This window comes from Mauremys reevesii, linkage group 7, assembly GCF_016161935.1.
Source record: "Mauremys reevesii isolate NIE-2019 linkage group 7, ASM1616193v1, whole genome shotgun sequence".
Taxonomy (NCBI): Eukaryota; Metazoa; Chordata; order Testudines; family Geoemydidae; genus Mauremys; species Mauremys reevesii.
Genome location: NC_052629.1, coordinates 72,566,287 through 72,584,082, shown reverse-complemented (window position 1 = coordinate 72,584,082; position 17,796 = coordinate 72,566,287). Strand labels below are relative to the sequence as shown.

The following is a 17,796-nucleotide window of genomic DNA, read 5'->3' as shown; positions in this document are numbered from 1 at the left end:
CAGGGGGCTGAGGCACATGACTTACGAAGAGAGGCTGAGGGAACTGGGCTTGTTTAGTCTGCAGAAGAGTGAGGGGGGATCTGATGGTCACATTCAATCCCCTGAAGGGAGGGTTCCAAAGAGGATGGAGTTCGGCTGTTCTCAGTGGTGGCAGATGACAGAACAAGGAGCAATGGTCTCAAGTTGCAGTGGGGGAGGTCTAGGTTGGATATTAGGAAACATTATTTCACTAGGAGGGTGGTGAAGCACTGTAATGGGTTACTTAGGGAGGTGGTGGAATCTCCATCCTTAGAGGTTTTTAAAGCCCGCTTGACAAAGCCCTGGCTGAGATGATTTAGCTGGGGTTGGTCTTGCTTTGAGCAGGGGGTTGAACGAGATGACCTCCTGAGGTCTCTTCCAACCCTAATCTTCTATGATTCTTTGACGAGTCTTCTTGTGGATGCTCCACTTTAGGTTACTATTGAGCAGTGCCCCATAGTGGAGGGGAAGGGCTTTGGAGTTGCATTATTGATGGTGGATAACACCATGAGCCCAAAGTGAGCATCTGATGCTGATTGTTGCTCAATAGCATAGTGTTTACTAAATGTGTGGACTAACGTCCAGTTTGCTGCTCTGCAAATGTCAGTGATAGGGATATTATTGAGAAAGACCACAAATGTTGCGTGTGCTCTGGTGGAGTGCTTGCAAACTCCCACTGGAGGTTGTAGATTGTTGCTTTGGTAGCACAATTGAATACATCCTGATATCCATTTGCATAGTCGCTGTTTGGAGATGGTTTGACCCATCGAGCGTTCTGTTATGGAAACAAATAGTCTTGGTGATTTTCTAAATGTTTTTGTTCTTTCAATATAGAAAGCTAATGCTCTGTGAACATCCAATGTGTGGAGTGAGGCCTCCCTCTGGCTCACATGTGACTTTGGTAAAACTCAGATAAGTAAATGGGTTGGTTCAAATGAAAGGGGGAAGTGACTGAATAGGAACTTGGGATGTGGTCATAGGATTACTTTATCTTTAAAGAATGTTGTATAAGGTGTGCCATTAGGGCACCTAATTCTCCCACTCGTCTGGTAGACGTGATGACAGTGAGAAAAGCCACCTTCATGGATAAGTGCAACAAAGAGCAGGTTGCAAAGGGTTCAAATGGCTTTCCCATGAGTCTGTGTAGAACAAGGTTGAGGTCCCACATGGGTGTAGGCTTTCTTATTGTGGGATAAGTGTTTTCAATGCCTTTAAGGAAATGTTTAATTGTCAGTTGAGTGAATATAGTGACCCCATCCACCTTGTCATGAAAGGAGGTAATAGCAGCCAAGTGTACTCTGATGGAGCTTGTGGATAGCACTGATTTTTTAAGACTTAGTATATAGTCCAGGATCCTCGGTAGGGGGGACGATTTGTGGTAAGATCTGTTTATCTTGGCACCAGGTGCAGAATCGTTTCCACTTACGGACATACATCTTCCTTGTACTTGGTCTCTGACTGTTCAGTAACAGATCTTTTACTTCCTCTGAACAGGCCTCCTCGACCCCAGTCAGCCAGGGAGTAACCAGGCCTTCAGATGCAGTACTGTGAGGTTGGGATGTCCCACATCTTGTGATACAAGGTGAGGTACTACGGGAAGGGTTCAAGGCGGTTTCATCGCCATCTGAAACAGGTATGGGGACCACATTTGTCTGGGCCATGTAGGCACTATAAGAATGACCCTGGATTTGTCCTGTTTGATCTTGTGAATGACTCAGTTTAGAAGTGGAGTTGGAAGAATGCGTACATCAGTGGTGCCGCCTACGGATTATTGTCCCAATCCCGACATGGAGCAATATTGTGGGCACTTGACATTCTCAACTGTGGCAAATAGATCTTTGGTGGGGAACCCCTATAGTTTAAATATGGATTTGAGAATTCTGGGATCCATCGCCCACTCATGGGTTTGTGAGAAGTCCCTGCTTACTACATTTGCTGTAGTATTCTGACATCCCGGAAGATAGGATGCTGATATCTCTGTGTTGTTGATGATGCACCAATTCCAAAGTCGTATTGCCTCTGTATGATTGTGCTTCCCCTTGGCGATTCATGTAAAATGTGCACCCCCATGGCGGTGAGGATCTTGATGGAATTGTTCTTGATTAGAGGGAGAAAGTGGTCACATGCATTTCAGACTGCCTTTAAGCTCAGTAAGTTTATGTGCAGGTTGGACTCCACTGGGGACCAGTGGCCTTGGAATGTATTGTTGAGTAAGTGTGCCCCCAAACCTATAAGGGAAGCATCAGTCGTGATTGCCATGGTTGGAGTTCTTTGTTGGAAAGGGACTCCTGAACAGATGTTCTTAGGTTGTGTCCAGCATGTTAAAGAGTCTGTTACTCTGTGTGGCATTGTGAGGCATCTGTTGAGAGAGTGCGGTATACATACTGTTTGAAGCCAGGCCTCCAAGCATCTCATGTGGAGGCTGGCATGTTTGACAACAAACATTGTTGCTGACATATGCCCTAAGAGTTCTAAACACAGATGTTTGTGGGCTGTCCATCACCGTTGAAATTAGATTGACAAGAGTGAGAAAATATTGCTGGGGTATCATTGCTGTTGCTGTTAGACAGTCGAGACAGGCTCCTATGAATTCCAACTTTTGGACAGGAACCAGTGTGGACTTTTGTGCATTTATTTGCAACCCTAGGTTCATGAAAACAGATATTGTGCTCTGTGTGGCATTTATTGCTTCTTGCCGCATTTGTACCTTTATGAGGCAGTTGTCTAGGTATGGAAATATCATTACTCTGGGTCTGAGGAGGTGAACTGCAATGACAACAAGAACTTTGGGGAAGACCCTCAGAGCAGTGTTGAAAGGGTAGCACTCTGCACTGGATGTGTTGTTTCCCTAGGGTGAATCTCAGGAATCTTCTGTATGATGGGTGTATGGTGTTGAGGGCTGAAAGCCAATCTCCCTTCTCTAGTGCCGGAATTATTGTGGTTAGAGTCACCATTTTGAAGCATGTTCTTATGAATTTGTTTATTTTGCATAGATCCAGCATGGGTCTCCACCTGCCGGTCTTTTTCTGAGTTGGAAAATAGTGTGAATAAAAACCTCTCTCCCTCTGCTGCAATGGTACGGGTTCCACTGCACCTAATTGTACATGGTGGTTTATTTCCTGTTGCAGCAGGTGCTCATGAGGGGGTGTCCCTGAAGAAGGACAGAAGGGAGGTAGGTAGGAGGAATAGAAGTAAAGGGGATTGAGTAACCCTTTGGATAATCTCTAAAACCCATTTGTCTGTTGTGGTGGTGTGCTAGACTAGGTAATATGGTGACAGACTGTCTCCAAATGGATGGGGGACCATTCCTGCTTCCAGAATTAGAAAGTCTGGACCTCTCATGCCCTCGACCACACCTTCAAAATTGTTTTCTGCAGGTGGATTGTTGAGACATCAAAGGCTGATTTTGGTTCTACTGACGTCTGTTCTGTCTTTGTTTATGCCGTTAGTTGTGCTGTCTGGGGGTTGAGAGTATGGCGTTGACCTGAATCTCTGAGTGTAAAACGTACTCTGTTTCTTTTTGTTTGCAGGTACTTAGATGCCCAGGGTTTTTAAGGTTGCCCTTGAGTCTTTTAGGGTGCGTAATGACATCGGTTTTGTCTGCCAATAGTTTCTGACCCTCAAAGGGTAAGTCCTTGACCATTGCCTGGACCTCTCTTGGGAACCTGGAGAGGTGGAGCCAGGATGCACAGCGCATGACCACAGATATCACGATGGATCATGCTGCCGTGCATGCAGAGTCAAGGGAGGCCTGTAGGGCCATCCTGGAAATGAGACACCCTTTGGAACTGTTTGCCTTGTACTAGTCTTTTTTGTCATCAGGTAAATTTTCAATATATTCTGACATTTTGGAGAACAGATTGTGTGTATATTTAGCCAGTAGGGCGCATAATTGGCTATGCGGAACTAAAGTGTAGCTGAGGAATAGGCTTTCCATCCAAACAGGTCCAGCCTTTTCCAATCCTTATCGTATGGGATCATTTGGGACTGGTGTTTCCTTCTTTGGTTGACTGCCTCCACCACTAAGGAGTTTGGTGCAGGGTGTGTAAATAGAAACTCATCCCCTTTTACTGGCACATAATATTTTTTGTCAAATCTCTTACATGAGGGTGGTGCTGTAGCAGGTGTCTGCCAGAATATTTTTGCAGGCTACATGATTGCATCATTAATTGGCTGGGCTATCTATGCTGTTGGGGATGCCTGAAGTATATCCATGAGTTTATGCAGGGCTTCTGGTAGTTGTTCTAATGAAATGTCTAGGGATTCAGCTACCCTTTTGAAGAGGTCCTGAAAGGATTTGAAATCATCTCTCATAGTGGAAGGTGGTGGCATTATGTTTCGTCCGTTGATGACGATGAGAAGTGAGTAGGCGGCAAAGTGTCATGTTCAGCTGTGTCCTCATATGTTCCTCAGTCCCTTCCTCTTGTGTTTCTGAGGGAGCTGGGACAGTTGGTGAAGGGGATCGTGCTGTTCTGGACCTGGGCGGGCTAAGGGGTCTGTGGTGTTGGGCCCTATACATTGCCCATGGGTGACTATACCATCCTTGCATATCTGCAGGTGGTTGGTGATGAGATAGTCCAGGCTTGGGTGAGGAGTGGCAAGGAATGTATATTACTGCATCAGCCTCTTCTTCCTCATCACTGGAGATAGGAGAGGCTGATATGCAGGGAACAGTCAACTGGCTTGGTTCCGATCTGGCTGGTGTGGAAGTAGGGAAAGAATTAACAAGGATTTGAAGGGGATCTTAATGCATGTCAGTTAGCAAGAGTCAGGCTAGTAGTTAGCAAGAGTTAGGCCACACTGTAACCCTAATGACGTGAGACTTGTAGAAGCAAGAACTGAGTTTTTCTCTGACAATTTGGGGGCTCGTCTGGGATGGCAACGCCCACGGACCCACAGACGGCTACTACGGATCGTTCCCCTTCGAACCCCATGGTGCCACATGAGAGGTATGAGACCTTTTGAAATCTCTATTGGGGTATCAGAGGAGGACTGTCCGTGGGGACGTCTGTCTCTGTTGGGCTCACGCCATCTGAACTTATTGACTGTACAGCAAGATCAGATGCAAGTGGTATTGGGGAAAGGCCCCAACAAGGTTAGTTTATAGCAGTACTAGGGAACTGCTGGGTTGGCCAACAAAGTTAATGCATAGGTAAATGCATTAGGTATGCACCGGTGCTGAGGGGTTTTTACTGCCTCAAGAGGGGTTGTCATACTGCCTCATGGTATTGGGTCCGGACGTAAGGTAAAGATGCTTCGTGGTAATAGGAAATACAGGTAGGGTGTGTGTGTGTGTGTGTGTGTGTGTGTGTCCGTCCGTGTCCGGAAGACACCCAGGGTACCCTGTGAAGCGAAAGCTCGTGACCAGGACTACTCTAACGCAAGCCCGGTAACTAGTGGATCTTTAGGAGATCCGACCCACGGTGGGCTGACTCGGCCTGGCATCGTCCAGCGAGGAAGCTACCTGGGTCTAGGAGTGTGTGAACCCATCGTCCCTCCCCTTTCCTTTCCATGTGGGCTACTGACAGTCTGATCATCTCACTGGATGCAATCAGAGTAAGCGGCGCCATCCCCTAGAGACTAGCCGACGCTCTTTGCTGAAGGGTGGTGTAGGAGAGTCTTGGTCATCCTCATTAGTCTCTCCTGTGTGAGTACCCTGTAGGGAGAGATCCTTAGTTCATGAGCCGCTAGCACCCTCCCTGTGTGTGTAAGTGGAAAATGGGTGAGGGACAGTCTAAACATTCCACCTCACCCCCTAAGGGTACCCCAGCATATTACATGTACATACATTATGGTCCTAAAACCTGCAGGTATTTAGAGAATTGGAATCTTTACACGCGTGAAAATCCATCTAAACAATGCCCATTAGAAGGTACCTTCAATCTAGATAAGATCATACATCTCAGAGGAGCTTTTAATCACCAAAAAAAGCCTCTGACACAGTGTGAGCAATTTGTCTATTGAGGAAAGGAACAGGTTAATTTGAAATTCAGCTTGGCCCAGAGATAAAGAGAAAGTTGCTCTGCGTTCAAGGTCAAGAATCAATGCAGACTATGCTAAGTACAAAGAAAAACTGCTTTCGGCCCCAGCTGGCTGTGGGAAAAATATAGACAGAGGCAAACCAAAGGCAATACAAGTTACAGAACTGAGATTACATTTGCAAAGCTTAACTGTCCAGTGAGATCCAACAGTGTGCCTTTGCGACCCCGGAGATGGTGTGGCTTGGTGACACTGGAGAAGCCACAGGCAGCTGACCTGGACTGGAATCTCTGAAAGAGACACCGCAGGAGATTCCAGGGTGTAAAAGAACAGCCCTCCCAAGAGCGAAAGCATGTTGGAAATCAAAGACGTGGCCACTCTGGACATGTGTGAGTATTAAAGTGGCTTAGGGCTTGGGGCATTCATGTTTTTCCTGAGTGATGTGGGAGCGTTCCCAACACTCTCCATTGTTGTTTTATTATTTTTAATGAAGCTTTAAAATTCGGTTATATGGTGTGTTTTCTTTATCTCCCCCCAACGTCCTGCAGTGTCAGCCTGATCATCTGACATGAGGGATAGATTGGTAATAGAAATTTGTCACAGTCTGGTGAGCAATTGAGAATGGGGAAGCCCTGCAGAGTTTACACCATCTATTTGTTTTACCCTTGTTATTTTATGTTTGCTTTGCTTGGTACTGTTGGTGTTATATGTTGAGGATTGCATGATTAAAGGTGTGCCCACTCTCAGCCGCAGTAAGTCTGAGAACTGGAGAGGGGTTTAGCATTCCTCTCTCCACCCTGGTTGACCGGGAAGGGTGGCAGGTGGATCTACCCCCAGTCGTAGCAGGACTGGGCAATAGAATAGTTGGAGAAAAGGGAAGAGATGTGTACTTGATAACTAGAATTGAGCAATTAAGAGCATAGATCATGAACCAGGCAGCAACTCAAACCTGCACCCAGGGCAAGTTGCAGGCCTTGAGACAGGACTTCCAGTTAGAAAAGGAAGCCCTGGCTAAGCAAGTACCGGTCCTTCAGGGACTTGTTAAAATTTAACCATTTGTGCTCAGCATATGCCGTAACAACAGTGTGTTTGCTACAAGAGGAAATTGAATAGTTAAATGCCAATGGGACATGCGTTTTTGCCCAGATGGCAAGCCTCATGAGGGAGGACTCTGGTAGACTTGTGAGTAAGAATGTTTAAGAGAAGAGACCAGGAAGGGTGGGGGCTAGTTGAGAAGCCCACCCTCCTAGCTAAACTGGTATTGGAACAAGCTGGTGCCCATGGAAGGGACGGTTCAGCGAGAAAAGCAGGATTGGGCCCAAGCAGGCAGGCAACATGATGAGAAATTGGGCCAACTAGAAAAGGCCACTAGCCTTATTTCTGGAGCTCAGCTAACCCAAGTACAGGCTGGAGTTGGTGAGTTACATGTCATTTCCACCCTTAGTTCTATGACCCAGAAGTTACTGACAGAGATGGTATTGAATATCACTGAGGCTGGGAAGGCACTGCAGTGGGATCTAGCATGTTTGGGAATTCAGGATTTCCTGAATGACCAGCTGATGGCCATTCAGAATGATCTTGAGCACCAGACTTGGCCCACTGCCCTTACAGACACATCAGGAGTACCATCTGATCTGTGGCCATGGAGACATACTTGGAGACTTTCTGGGTGGAAGTGTGGACATTCACAGTGCTCCTTCCAAGCATAAGGGGGTGTGGGCTCCCACATACCGAATCCTACCAGGTCCATGGGGAGGATGCATATGGGATTAGGTGATTCACCAAGATATCTGGGAAGTGAGACCGCCTGATTCGCCTAATCGATTTTTAGTTAGTGCTCCTGGGATTACAGCTGATATTTGGATGGGGTTAGGAAATCAATGGACATTTTGGCCGTTAGAACCACCACAGCTTCAGTGTGTATGGAAACTGAAGCCAGGGGAAGTTGTCACTGTTTATGACAATATTTGCTGGGAGGGTGGAGGTCAAGGAACTACCCTGACAGGACACCCACTTTTTCAAGCTAATGATAGCTGTGTGTATGTTAAAGCCACCACATTGCAAGATATACATATTAATCTTACCACTGCTGCAGGCAATCACATCATTTACTGGAAAGAATGCCTTTCATACAGCTTATAGTGTGTCTACTTTATGTACTAAGTATGATGTATTGTGCTTTGTAACCAAAACTGTACAACAACCCCATTATATTATTGCTATGGGAATGTTATTGTTTGTAGTGCTGTTAGTTAGCTTAGGATTATGTTATTGTTGTTGTAAAAGACGTAATAATAGTAATACCTTTCATGTCCATGCTAATCATGCATTGTCATTACATCCAATGAAAACCCCTAAGGTTGAAATATCTGATGTAAAATCTGAAATCCATGGTTTAATGCAAATAGAGATTTGAAAATATCTGTTGTACTAGAAGTACAAAAGGGGGGAGTGTGGAAGTAGGGAAAGAATTAACAAGGATTTGAAGGGGATCTTAATGCATGTCAGTCAGTTAGCAAAAGTCAGGCTAGTAGTTAGCAAGAGTTAGGCCACACTGTAACCCTAATGACGTGAGACTTGTAGAAGCGAGAACTGAGTTTTTCTCCGACACTGGGGTACCCTCGGTAACGATTAAAGGAGATTCAGGCGTTGAGGCCACTGTCAGGTCCACATGCCTCATGAACTGCTGCAGAACTGTGACGCTTGGTGCCGGAGATGGCATTGTGGACAACCGAGGAGTATGAATTGAAGCTGCTGGTGCCGAGGATTTAGAGCTGTATGGCACCACTGTGCTGCTCAGTGCAGACATTTTCTTTGGGTCCATGGGTACTGAGCTGGAAGGTTTTTCTTCACTGTGTAAATCTACATTTGAGCTTGCCCACATAGGGTCTTTAGCTGTTCAGGAATTCTTGGTGCTGGATGTTCCAGTGACACATGGTCTGGAACACTTGGTGCTGTTGGTACCTAGGCAGATTTTTCCATTGGAAATCGCTTTCTTTTAAGCGATTCTCAGTGTGGGGATGTCTGTGACCACTTTTTGGTAGCTTTTCTTGGAACAGGCTCCTTGCCAGCCGTTGCTGGAGCAGAACCCCTGTCAGAGGCTGCCACTGGCACCTGTTGGCCAGGTGGTGTCCAGGATTCGGGGTTTGAGGCTGGCCTGAGAGATTTCTCCATCATGAGGAGCTGCAGTTGGAGATCCCTGGCTTTTCTTGCCCTAGCTGTCAGCTTTCTGCAGTGTGAGCACTTTTGAGTAATGTGTGTCTCGCTGAGGCAGTGGACAAACTGTGTGTGGCCATCAGAGACCGGTATGGACTGTCTGCAAGTCAGGTAGTGTTTAAAGCCAGGTGAGCTGGGCATACCTGAGAGAATTGGTCTCTCAGAAGAAAAAACAGGGATAAACCTTGTTTGAGGCTATAACTGTGTACCTATCGGTGAGACAGGGGAAGGTAAAAAGGAAAAAAGAAAATTTTTAAATGAAGAAATAAAAAATTATAGTAGGGCAAGAGAATAGGGTAACTAACTACAACTAAGCTAACACTATTAGGAACAAAAATCGGTTACCTACCTTTCGTAACTGTTGAGATTTTTGCTTAATGGTTTCCGTAGGGTCAGCTGTGGTGCCCTCTAGAGTGGCGCTCCCATATGGCGGTATATCAGGTGCTGCTGACCCTACGCCCTCTCAGTTCCTTCTTGCCAACAACTCCGACAGAGGGGCAGGAAGGCAGGTAATGGAATGGACATAAGCAACACATCTTGAAGAACAACCGTTACGCAAGGTAGGTAACTGTTTTTTCTTCTTTGAGTGCTTGCTCATGTCGATTCTCCTGTGAGTGACTCACAAGCAGTACCAATGGAGGCAGGCTCGGAGTTCATGGGCTTGCAGCATTGCTCTGCCAAAGCCAGCATCATCCCAAGCTTGCTGTGTAAGTGCATAATGAGATGCAAACATGTGAACGGACGACCAGGTAGCAGCCTGACAGATTTCTTGGATTGGCACCTGTTCCAGGAAGGCTGCCGATGATGCCTGCACCCTAGTTAAGTGAGCCATCACAATTGCCAGCGGGAGCACCTTTGTTAACTCATAACAGTAGCAGATGCAGTCTGTGAGCCACGATGATCTTATCTTGGCAGACACTGGGCAACCCTTAATCCTGTCTGTGACAACAACGAACAACTGCATTAACTTACGGAACAGCTTCATTCTATCTGCGTAGAAGGCCAGTGCCCATCTGCTAGCTAGGATATGCAGCCTGTGTTTGTCACCCATCGCATGAGGCTTGGGACAGAAGACTGGTAGGTAAACATCTTAACCTGTATGAAACTGGGAAACAACCTTGGGCAGGAAAGCCGGGTGCAGGTGCAACTGGACTTGTCCTTGTAGAAGACCGTATATGGCGGCTCCGAGGCAAACACCCTGATCTCGGACACCTGTGGGCTGAAGTTACAGCGACCAAGAAACAAACCTTCCGGGAGAGAAGCAGGAGCGAGCAAGAAACCAAGGGTTTGAAGGGAAGACCCAAGAGCCTTTACAGCACAAGATTCAGGTCCCAAGGGGGAACCGGGTCCCGGACATGTGAGTAGAGGCATGCCAAACCTTTCAAGAACCGCACTGTCATAGGATGGGCGAAGACCATCCTGCCTTGAAACAGAGGGTGAAACATTGAAATGGCTGCCAGGTGGACCTTGACTGAAGAGAGCGACAGGCCCTAAAGCTTAACGTACAGCAGATAGTCTAGGATGTCCTGCAGCGGGGCCTCTTCTGCCCCAATGTGTTGATCTGAGGCCCAACACATGAACTGCTTCCACTTTGCCAAGTAGTAGCCTGGCGAAGATTTTCTGCTGCCCAGCAGGACCTGTTGGACACCAGCGGAGCATGCCCATTCATCCAGACTTAGCCATGCAGTAGCCAAGCTGTCAAGTTCAGAGCCTCCAGGTTCAGATGCCACAGACTGCCATGATCCTGGGACAGCAAGTCCAGCTGAAGAGGCAGCTACAGCAGGGTGGCTGCCGAAAGACTCAGCAGCATGCCAAACCAATGTTGGTGAGGCCACGCTGCGGCTACGAGGATGACGTTCGCTCTGTCTTGCTTCACCTTTATCAGGACCTTGTGGATCTGTGGTACCAGCAGAAAGGAGTACATTAGAGTTCCCAACCATGGAATCAAGAAGGCGTCTGACAGGGAGCCTTTGGCCCTGCCCTGCAGAGAACAGAACACGTGGCACTTTCTGTTCTGCCTGGATGCAAACAGATCAACCTGGGGAGTCCCCCATCTGTGGAAGATCTGGCTGACCACCTCTGGATGGAGTGACCATTTGTGGTGAGACAAGAAGGTCCTGCTGAAGCGATCTGCCAAGACATTCTTGGTTCGAGGCAGGTGGGTGGCTATCAGATGAATGGCACGCCCCACACAAAACTCCCAGAAGATGAAAGCCTCCCAACACAGGGCTGAAGACCTGGCACTACTTTGCCTGTTGATGTAATACATAGTGGCGGTATTGTCTGTGAGGACCTGCACCACCTTACCTTTTAGGTGTGGCAAGAAAGCCTGGCAGACCAGGCGAACTGCTCTGAGCTCCCTGACATTGATATGAAGGGCTAGGTCATGATGAAACCAGTGGCCCTGGTTGCTGAGCTCACACAGGTGGGCTCCCCAGCCCAGATTGGACGTGTCTGAAACGAGGGTAAGTGACAGGGAACCCCTGGCAGCACCGACTTGGGATCCAGCCACCAATCCAGGGATGAAAGGATGTGGTTTGGCACCGTGATCACTCGGTCCAGGGTGCGCCTGCTGGGGACATAGACCGAGGCCAGGCATTCTCCATATTCCTGGGTCACAGGTAAATAAGTGTCCTTTAAGTTGAGAGCAGCGTACCAGTCTCCTGGATCCAGTGAGAGGATGATGGAGGCCAGGGAGACCATGCAGAACTTCAACTTCTTGAGAGACTTGTTGAGGCGACACAGGTCTAGGATGGGTCTTACCTTCAGGATTAGGAAGTAGAGGGGGTAGAATCCTTTTCTTTCCATGTCCGGAGGAACCTCCTCCACAACCCCCAGGCACAGGAGCTTTTTGACCTCCTGAATAAGGAGTTGCTTGTGAGAAGGGTCCCTGGAGAGGGAGGGGGAAGAGGGTGGGAGGGAGGGGGGAAGCTGTACTTTGCAGGGTATAGACCCAAGATGATATATCCAAGATCCAGTGGTCTGAGGTTACCCACAATCAAGCCAAATGGTAGGGGTGGAGACGGTCGAGGAAGAAATGGGGAGCCCGGGTGGATGACTGAGGCATGGCTCTCGAGTGCACCCTTAAAGTGAGCACTTTTGGCCCCCTACATGTTTGGCAGGCCCAGGTTGTACAAGTGAACAGGAGGAAGAAGGATGTTGATGGCTAAAAACTAGTGTCCTTTCTAGGAGAGCCCTGAAGGGGCTGCCAGGGTTTTGGTGGTGGGGGCGGCCAAAAGGGCTTATGAGCAGACTGTGGTGTATGCATGCCCAACTAGCAAAGGGTGGCTCTAGTGTCCTTCAAACAATGCTGACTGGCATCTGTCTCCTCGGAGAAGAGACCAACCCTGTGGGAAGGAAGGTCCAGAATCAAGATCCACATCTCCTCGGAGAAGCCTGCTGTTTGGAGCTAGGAGCTGTGCTGCATAACCACCGCCAACACGACCACCCAAGCCACTGAGTCCACCACATCCCATGACATTTGCAGGGAGCATCTGTCCGCTGCGGTGCCCTGCTCCACCAGGGTGCCGAACTCCTGGATCAAACCCTGCAGGAAGGATTCCTGGAACTCTGAGATCGTCCCAGAAATTAAAATTATATCTGCCAAACAGGGTTTGATGATTCACCAGTCAAAATTGTAAGCTGGCAGTACTTGTGAGTTGAGGCAGTATGACCGTGCTTGTCCCTCTCGTTGGCCGCAGACACAAGCAACAAGCCCGGGGGTGGGTGGGTATAAAGGTATTCAAATCTTTTGGCTGGAACAAAGTACTTTTTTTGGCCCTTTTGGAGGTGGGAGGAATGGAAGAGGGGGTTTGTCATATGGCCTTGGCGATCTTAAGAACCTCTTCATATATGGGTAGGGTGATCCGGATGGGCGTAGAGACTGAGAAGACATTGAAGAGAGTGTCCTCTTGCTCCGCCATTTCCTGCACCTCCAGCCCCAAATTCTCGGCTATACGCAGAAGTAGTGCCTGATACTCCTTGAAATCTTCCAGCAAGCTAGCCCTTTAAAGTCCTGTGACTGCCTCGTCCAGAGTCAATGAGGAAGATTGGATCACCCGGAGAGGTCCCAGGGTTTCGACTACTGCTGGAGAGGGAGGCTAAGGGGTGGGCACAGGCTCTTCCACTGCAACCTCTGAATGGGCCCCCAGCACTGAGCCTGGTGCCGTCGGTGCTGCCGACTGGAGTTCCAATGCAACGAACAAAGAGCGCTGCAAAGGGGGCATCATCATGTCCCATATGCTCCAATAAGGCCACTGTGCTGGCCACTGCCTGTGCTGCCACTGTGGTGCCGCAGACAATGGTGTGGGTTCTGGTGCCTAATCCCACCAATGGGGCCTAGGCGATGGGCTGAACTGGCCCTCCATGCCAGAGGAATCGCCTTCCTGCGACCAGAGAAGGGCTGTCAATCCCTGGGTTTGTTTACTGGTTGTGGCTACTGGCAACTGATGACCAGATGTGGGAGACTGGTGTCAGTACCGGGGAGACCGGTGCAGAGACAAAAAATGCTCCCACTGCACCAACAATAAGGACTGACATTGAGAAGACAACCGATGGGAGGATAACTGGCGCTGGGAATAGTATGGGAAGTATCAACCTCATATAGGTGAGTGACACTGAGGGAAACTGGACACTAGTCTGAGCGACTGATGACAGGTCCCAGATCCTTGAGCCTCAGATCCTCGGCGTGACAAACAAGAATGTCACCTCCTCTCTGGTGACCAGCAGTGTTCCCCCCTGCCCCTTCAGAGGTCTTGGTGGCTGGCTTGCCTTCTTAGCAGAGTCCTGCAGCACCAGAGTCATCATCGGACCAGGTGGAGACCTGTACTCTCTCTGCGCCTGGGGAGCCTGGGCAGATGACAGTGCTGGCAGGGGCGTGGGTCCAATATCACTCCCAGGAATTGGTGACAGACCTTGAAGAGACTGGGGAACCCAACCGGGGAGGCATGAGGACGTGGCTCCAGAGTAGCCTGGTGGGTAAGCCCAGGTCCCTTGGCTGATGACCCTTGGGCCTTTTTGCTTGGAGCTGGGGAGCTGCACTTTTTTGTTTTCTTTTTCAGTACTGGCGATGGCACTCGGTGCTAGGAGGAACTGGGTGCTGGCAGCGCACTGCGCATGGAGGAAGAGGTGCTCAATGAGACCTGTCATGAGGCTCAGAAGCCGGGTGAAGGGCAGACTGCATCAGGAGGGCCCTGAGACGAATATCTTACTCTTTTTGGGTTCGGGGCCAAAAGTTCTTACAGATCTGGTACTGATCCTTAACGTGTGATTCCCCCAAGCACTTAAGATGGCTGCTATGGGGGTCACTAACAGGCATAGGCCTGTTGCAATCTAAGCAGGGCTTAAACCCGGGAGACCGGGGCATGCCCCACCTGAGGCAAAGTCCCCACTGGGACCCTAACTAACTACACTTAACAACAACTTAACTAACACTAAACACAAACTATTTACAAAAGGCCCTAAGGCATGAAAAAAACACTAGCACTTGCTAAGCAAGGAAGGGCCTCCGACTAACCACCACTGGCATTAAGGAACTGAGAGGGTGTAGGTCTGACAGCCCCTGATATACTGCTGCATGAGTGCAACACTCCAGAGAGCGCCACAGCTAACCCTACAGATACCACTAAGGCAAAAATCTCTGATGACTGCACAGATGGGCGCGTACACACCTAGAATGGAATTGACATGAGCAATCACTCGAAGAAGCACTACAAACTAACTGAAGTAAGAAAGGGCACTGCTGATCACTCCAACTCAAGCTAAACATGGTAGAAAAGGAACTGGGGGATGGTTAGCTGTGTACTGTTATGTAACCACTCAGAGCGGCGCGTGCATGGCTCAACCGGGTACTGCTACCACAAATCTATGATTACAATCACAGGGCGTCAAGACACCTTAAGTAGAGCACCTGAAGGGACACTCCTCGAAGAAGAATCTCTCCTTCTCTGTAACTCTCTGCATTTGTGCACATAACTGTTTTGTGTACTAGTACCCACTTGTGCATTAGATAGTAAGATTTTTGGAGCAAGGATTTTGTTTTGATTCTCCATTCTCTGCTGATCTAGCTCTTTATGGCACTGTGCATTAAACATTATATGAAATCTATTTTAGAATTTTGGCATTCAGATTTTGATTACACTTTTTAATATAACTCATTATGCTTCTTCTCCTAATCCTTCATATTTTACTGTTATCCCCTTTCTGATTTTAATGTGCATTCCTACTTGCCTTTGATTGGTTCCCCTCATGCCCCTTTTCTGTCCTTTCCATGAGTAATGGTCTCTCCCTCCTTCCTCAAGTTTTCTCTTCCTCATTCCCATGATTGCTTCATCCCTTCCAATCCTCCTTAACTTCTAGATTCTCCCCATCAATTTCCTCCATCTCTCTCTCCTCTCGTCCCCCTCAGGTTTCCCCAACAATACCTTGGTCATCCATCAACACGCATCCTCTCCCCCACGCATTTCTCAACCATGGAATGGAACTCAGCAGCTCCAGCCATTTATGGGCCAGTCCCTTTGTAGGGCTTAGGGGATTTCTCTCCCCTAACTGGATGGTGAACAAGACAATAAAGCTGCATGGATCTTTGTTGCATTCTCAGAGCAGGGGAAGGAGCCGTGGATGTCAGGAGCTCTTGTTTCCAAACAGAGACTTCCCAACCCAAAGCAGTGCAGAGCTGGGCTTTGGCCTCCATCTACAGGTGCAGTGAGAGGCAGGTCCAGGTAAACCATGGGTTGGGTGCTAGGTGCTCATGACAGGCACTCAGAATAGGGAATGGTAGCTAGCAAGGGGAACACTTTCATTCTCTAGTCCAAGACATTATGCTGCATATGCTGTGATTAGCAGGAGGAGGACAGAGGGCGCAGAATAGATACACCGGTCAGAGGGAGCAGGCCAGCCCTGGGGCACATGTTTGAGACCAATGCATGAGAACATCCCGCAATACAAATTCTTAGGTGCCCAGCAGCCCAGTCCAGGCTCTGTTTCAGCAGTATACACAATGATGCGTCCCTTGTTTTTGCTTCCACAGAAATGGAATTTAACAGAATACAAGCCTGGAGAACAAACACTCAAAATAATATATACACTGCACAGTGTATACATATACACAGACTTCATATGAACGCCTCACCATCACCAAAGCAACTAGTGTGAAAAGGATGGGAGTGTGCTCAAGAGTGTGACAAAGTTTGGCACTGCCACTACATAGTTTCCATGCAGCAGTTGATAGTTATGATTAATTCTGCACCTAACTGTATTTTTCCAGTTACAACCCAGCAACATACATCTCTCTCCCCCACCTCACCTGCATCTTCAGAGAAGGGGCTGAGCTGCGTGTAGCCACAATGATTCCTCTTGTCTTTACTGAAGATGCTGTCTATGTTCAGTGACTCCCTTTTGGGTCTCCAGGTCGGACGGTACTTGCTAGATGAACTGGATTTGGATTCACTGCTGGTACTCTCCATTTCCCAGTCGTGAGAATGCACAGGCAAGTTCCTGGGGCGCCGTATCTTTGACTGACTCACTACATTCCCTCCACAAGGAGAGCCTTGGTTGGTCTGGGCTGGTCGGTTGTGGATTATATTGCTGACTGTCTCTTTAAACTCTCTAAGTCTGCTGGTGCTGCTGGATGGCTTAGGGGCAGTTCTGGGGGCTTGTTTCTCCTTCAATGTTTCTCCTGAAGTATACAAAGGAGAAGGCAAGAGGAGCAAAAATAACTTCATTTTAAACTGGTAGCACTATTCACAACATCTTTCTGAAGCCGTAAAGGGAAATCAGCAAAGGCAAGACAGGCCAAAACACAGAGACTGGGAGACACACAGCAAGGGAGGTGCACATATACACAAAGAATCACAAAAACACAGAGTGACGAAGTAATTAAAACAATGACCCTTGCCTTCACTGTGGTATCCTGATGACTGTATCTCATCCCCTTTTCGCCGAGACCGGCTAGAACTCCTCTTGCGGTCAGTCAGTGAGCTCTTTTTGGAAATATGCTTCTGATTACATTCACTGTCAGTCAAGTGTCCTGAAAGAATAAGAGAACACAGTTAGATGGCAAGAGTCTTTGGATTGGTTGTTCAACATTCTAAGAATAGTAGACTCTTCTCACTCTTCCTGAACTGCACAGACACTCCAATGCTAACTGGCAGTTTCTAGTAAGCAAAGTCATTTGCTTTAAATAATTTGTATCTAAAAGTTTTTAAAAATAGTCACAAAAGAGCAAAAAAGCAACTCTAGAGACTGTGTTAAATGAGAGAGATCATCCACAGAGATGGGAAGCAGTTGATTATGCCTTGCCTCATAATGCTCCAGGGACACCATTATCTTGCAATACCAACACTCCAGCAGCTCTCGCACTCAAACACACACAGCTCTTAAACATACATGGCTAGTTTGATTTTCTTCTCCTCACAAATTCTCTTTTGCGCACTACACACAAATCTTTTCTTTGGATCAACTGAGTTAGAAAATATTTGTTCATAATTTAGCACAGCTTTTCCCTAAGGATTTGCCCTTTGGTCTGAGGATGAGGCACTCTTACCAATTTATTACCAAGCTAATGAGCACAATAATTTTTCTAAT

General features: G+C 47.8%; 1 protein-coding gene across 17 annotated transcripts in view; it reads right to left on the bottom strand.

Annotated features, from left to right (window-relative positions):
- The window catches only part of USP54 (ubiquitin specific peptidase 54), a 257,870-nt gene that overhangs the window by 49,765 nt on the left and 190,309 nt on the right, over positions 1–17,796 (bottom strand). For all 17 annotated transcript variants that reach the window (XM_039546273.1, XM_039546285.1, XM_039546286.1 and 14 more), the window contains 2 exons: positions 17,108–17,239; positions 16,517–16,888 (listed from right to left, as the gene is read on the bottom strand). In XM_039546273.1, the coding sequence (XP_039402207.1) occupies positions 16,517–16,888; positions 17,108–17,239 (504 nt within the window). The remainder of the gene's footprint in view (positions 1–16,516; positions 16,889–17,107; positions 17,240–17,796) is intronic.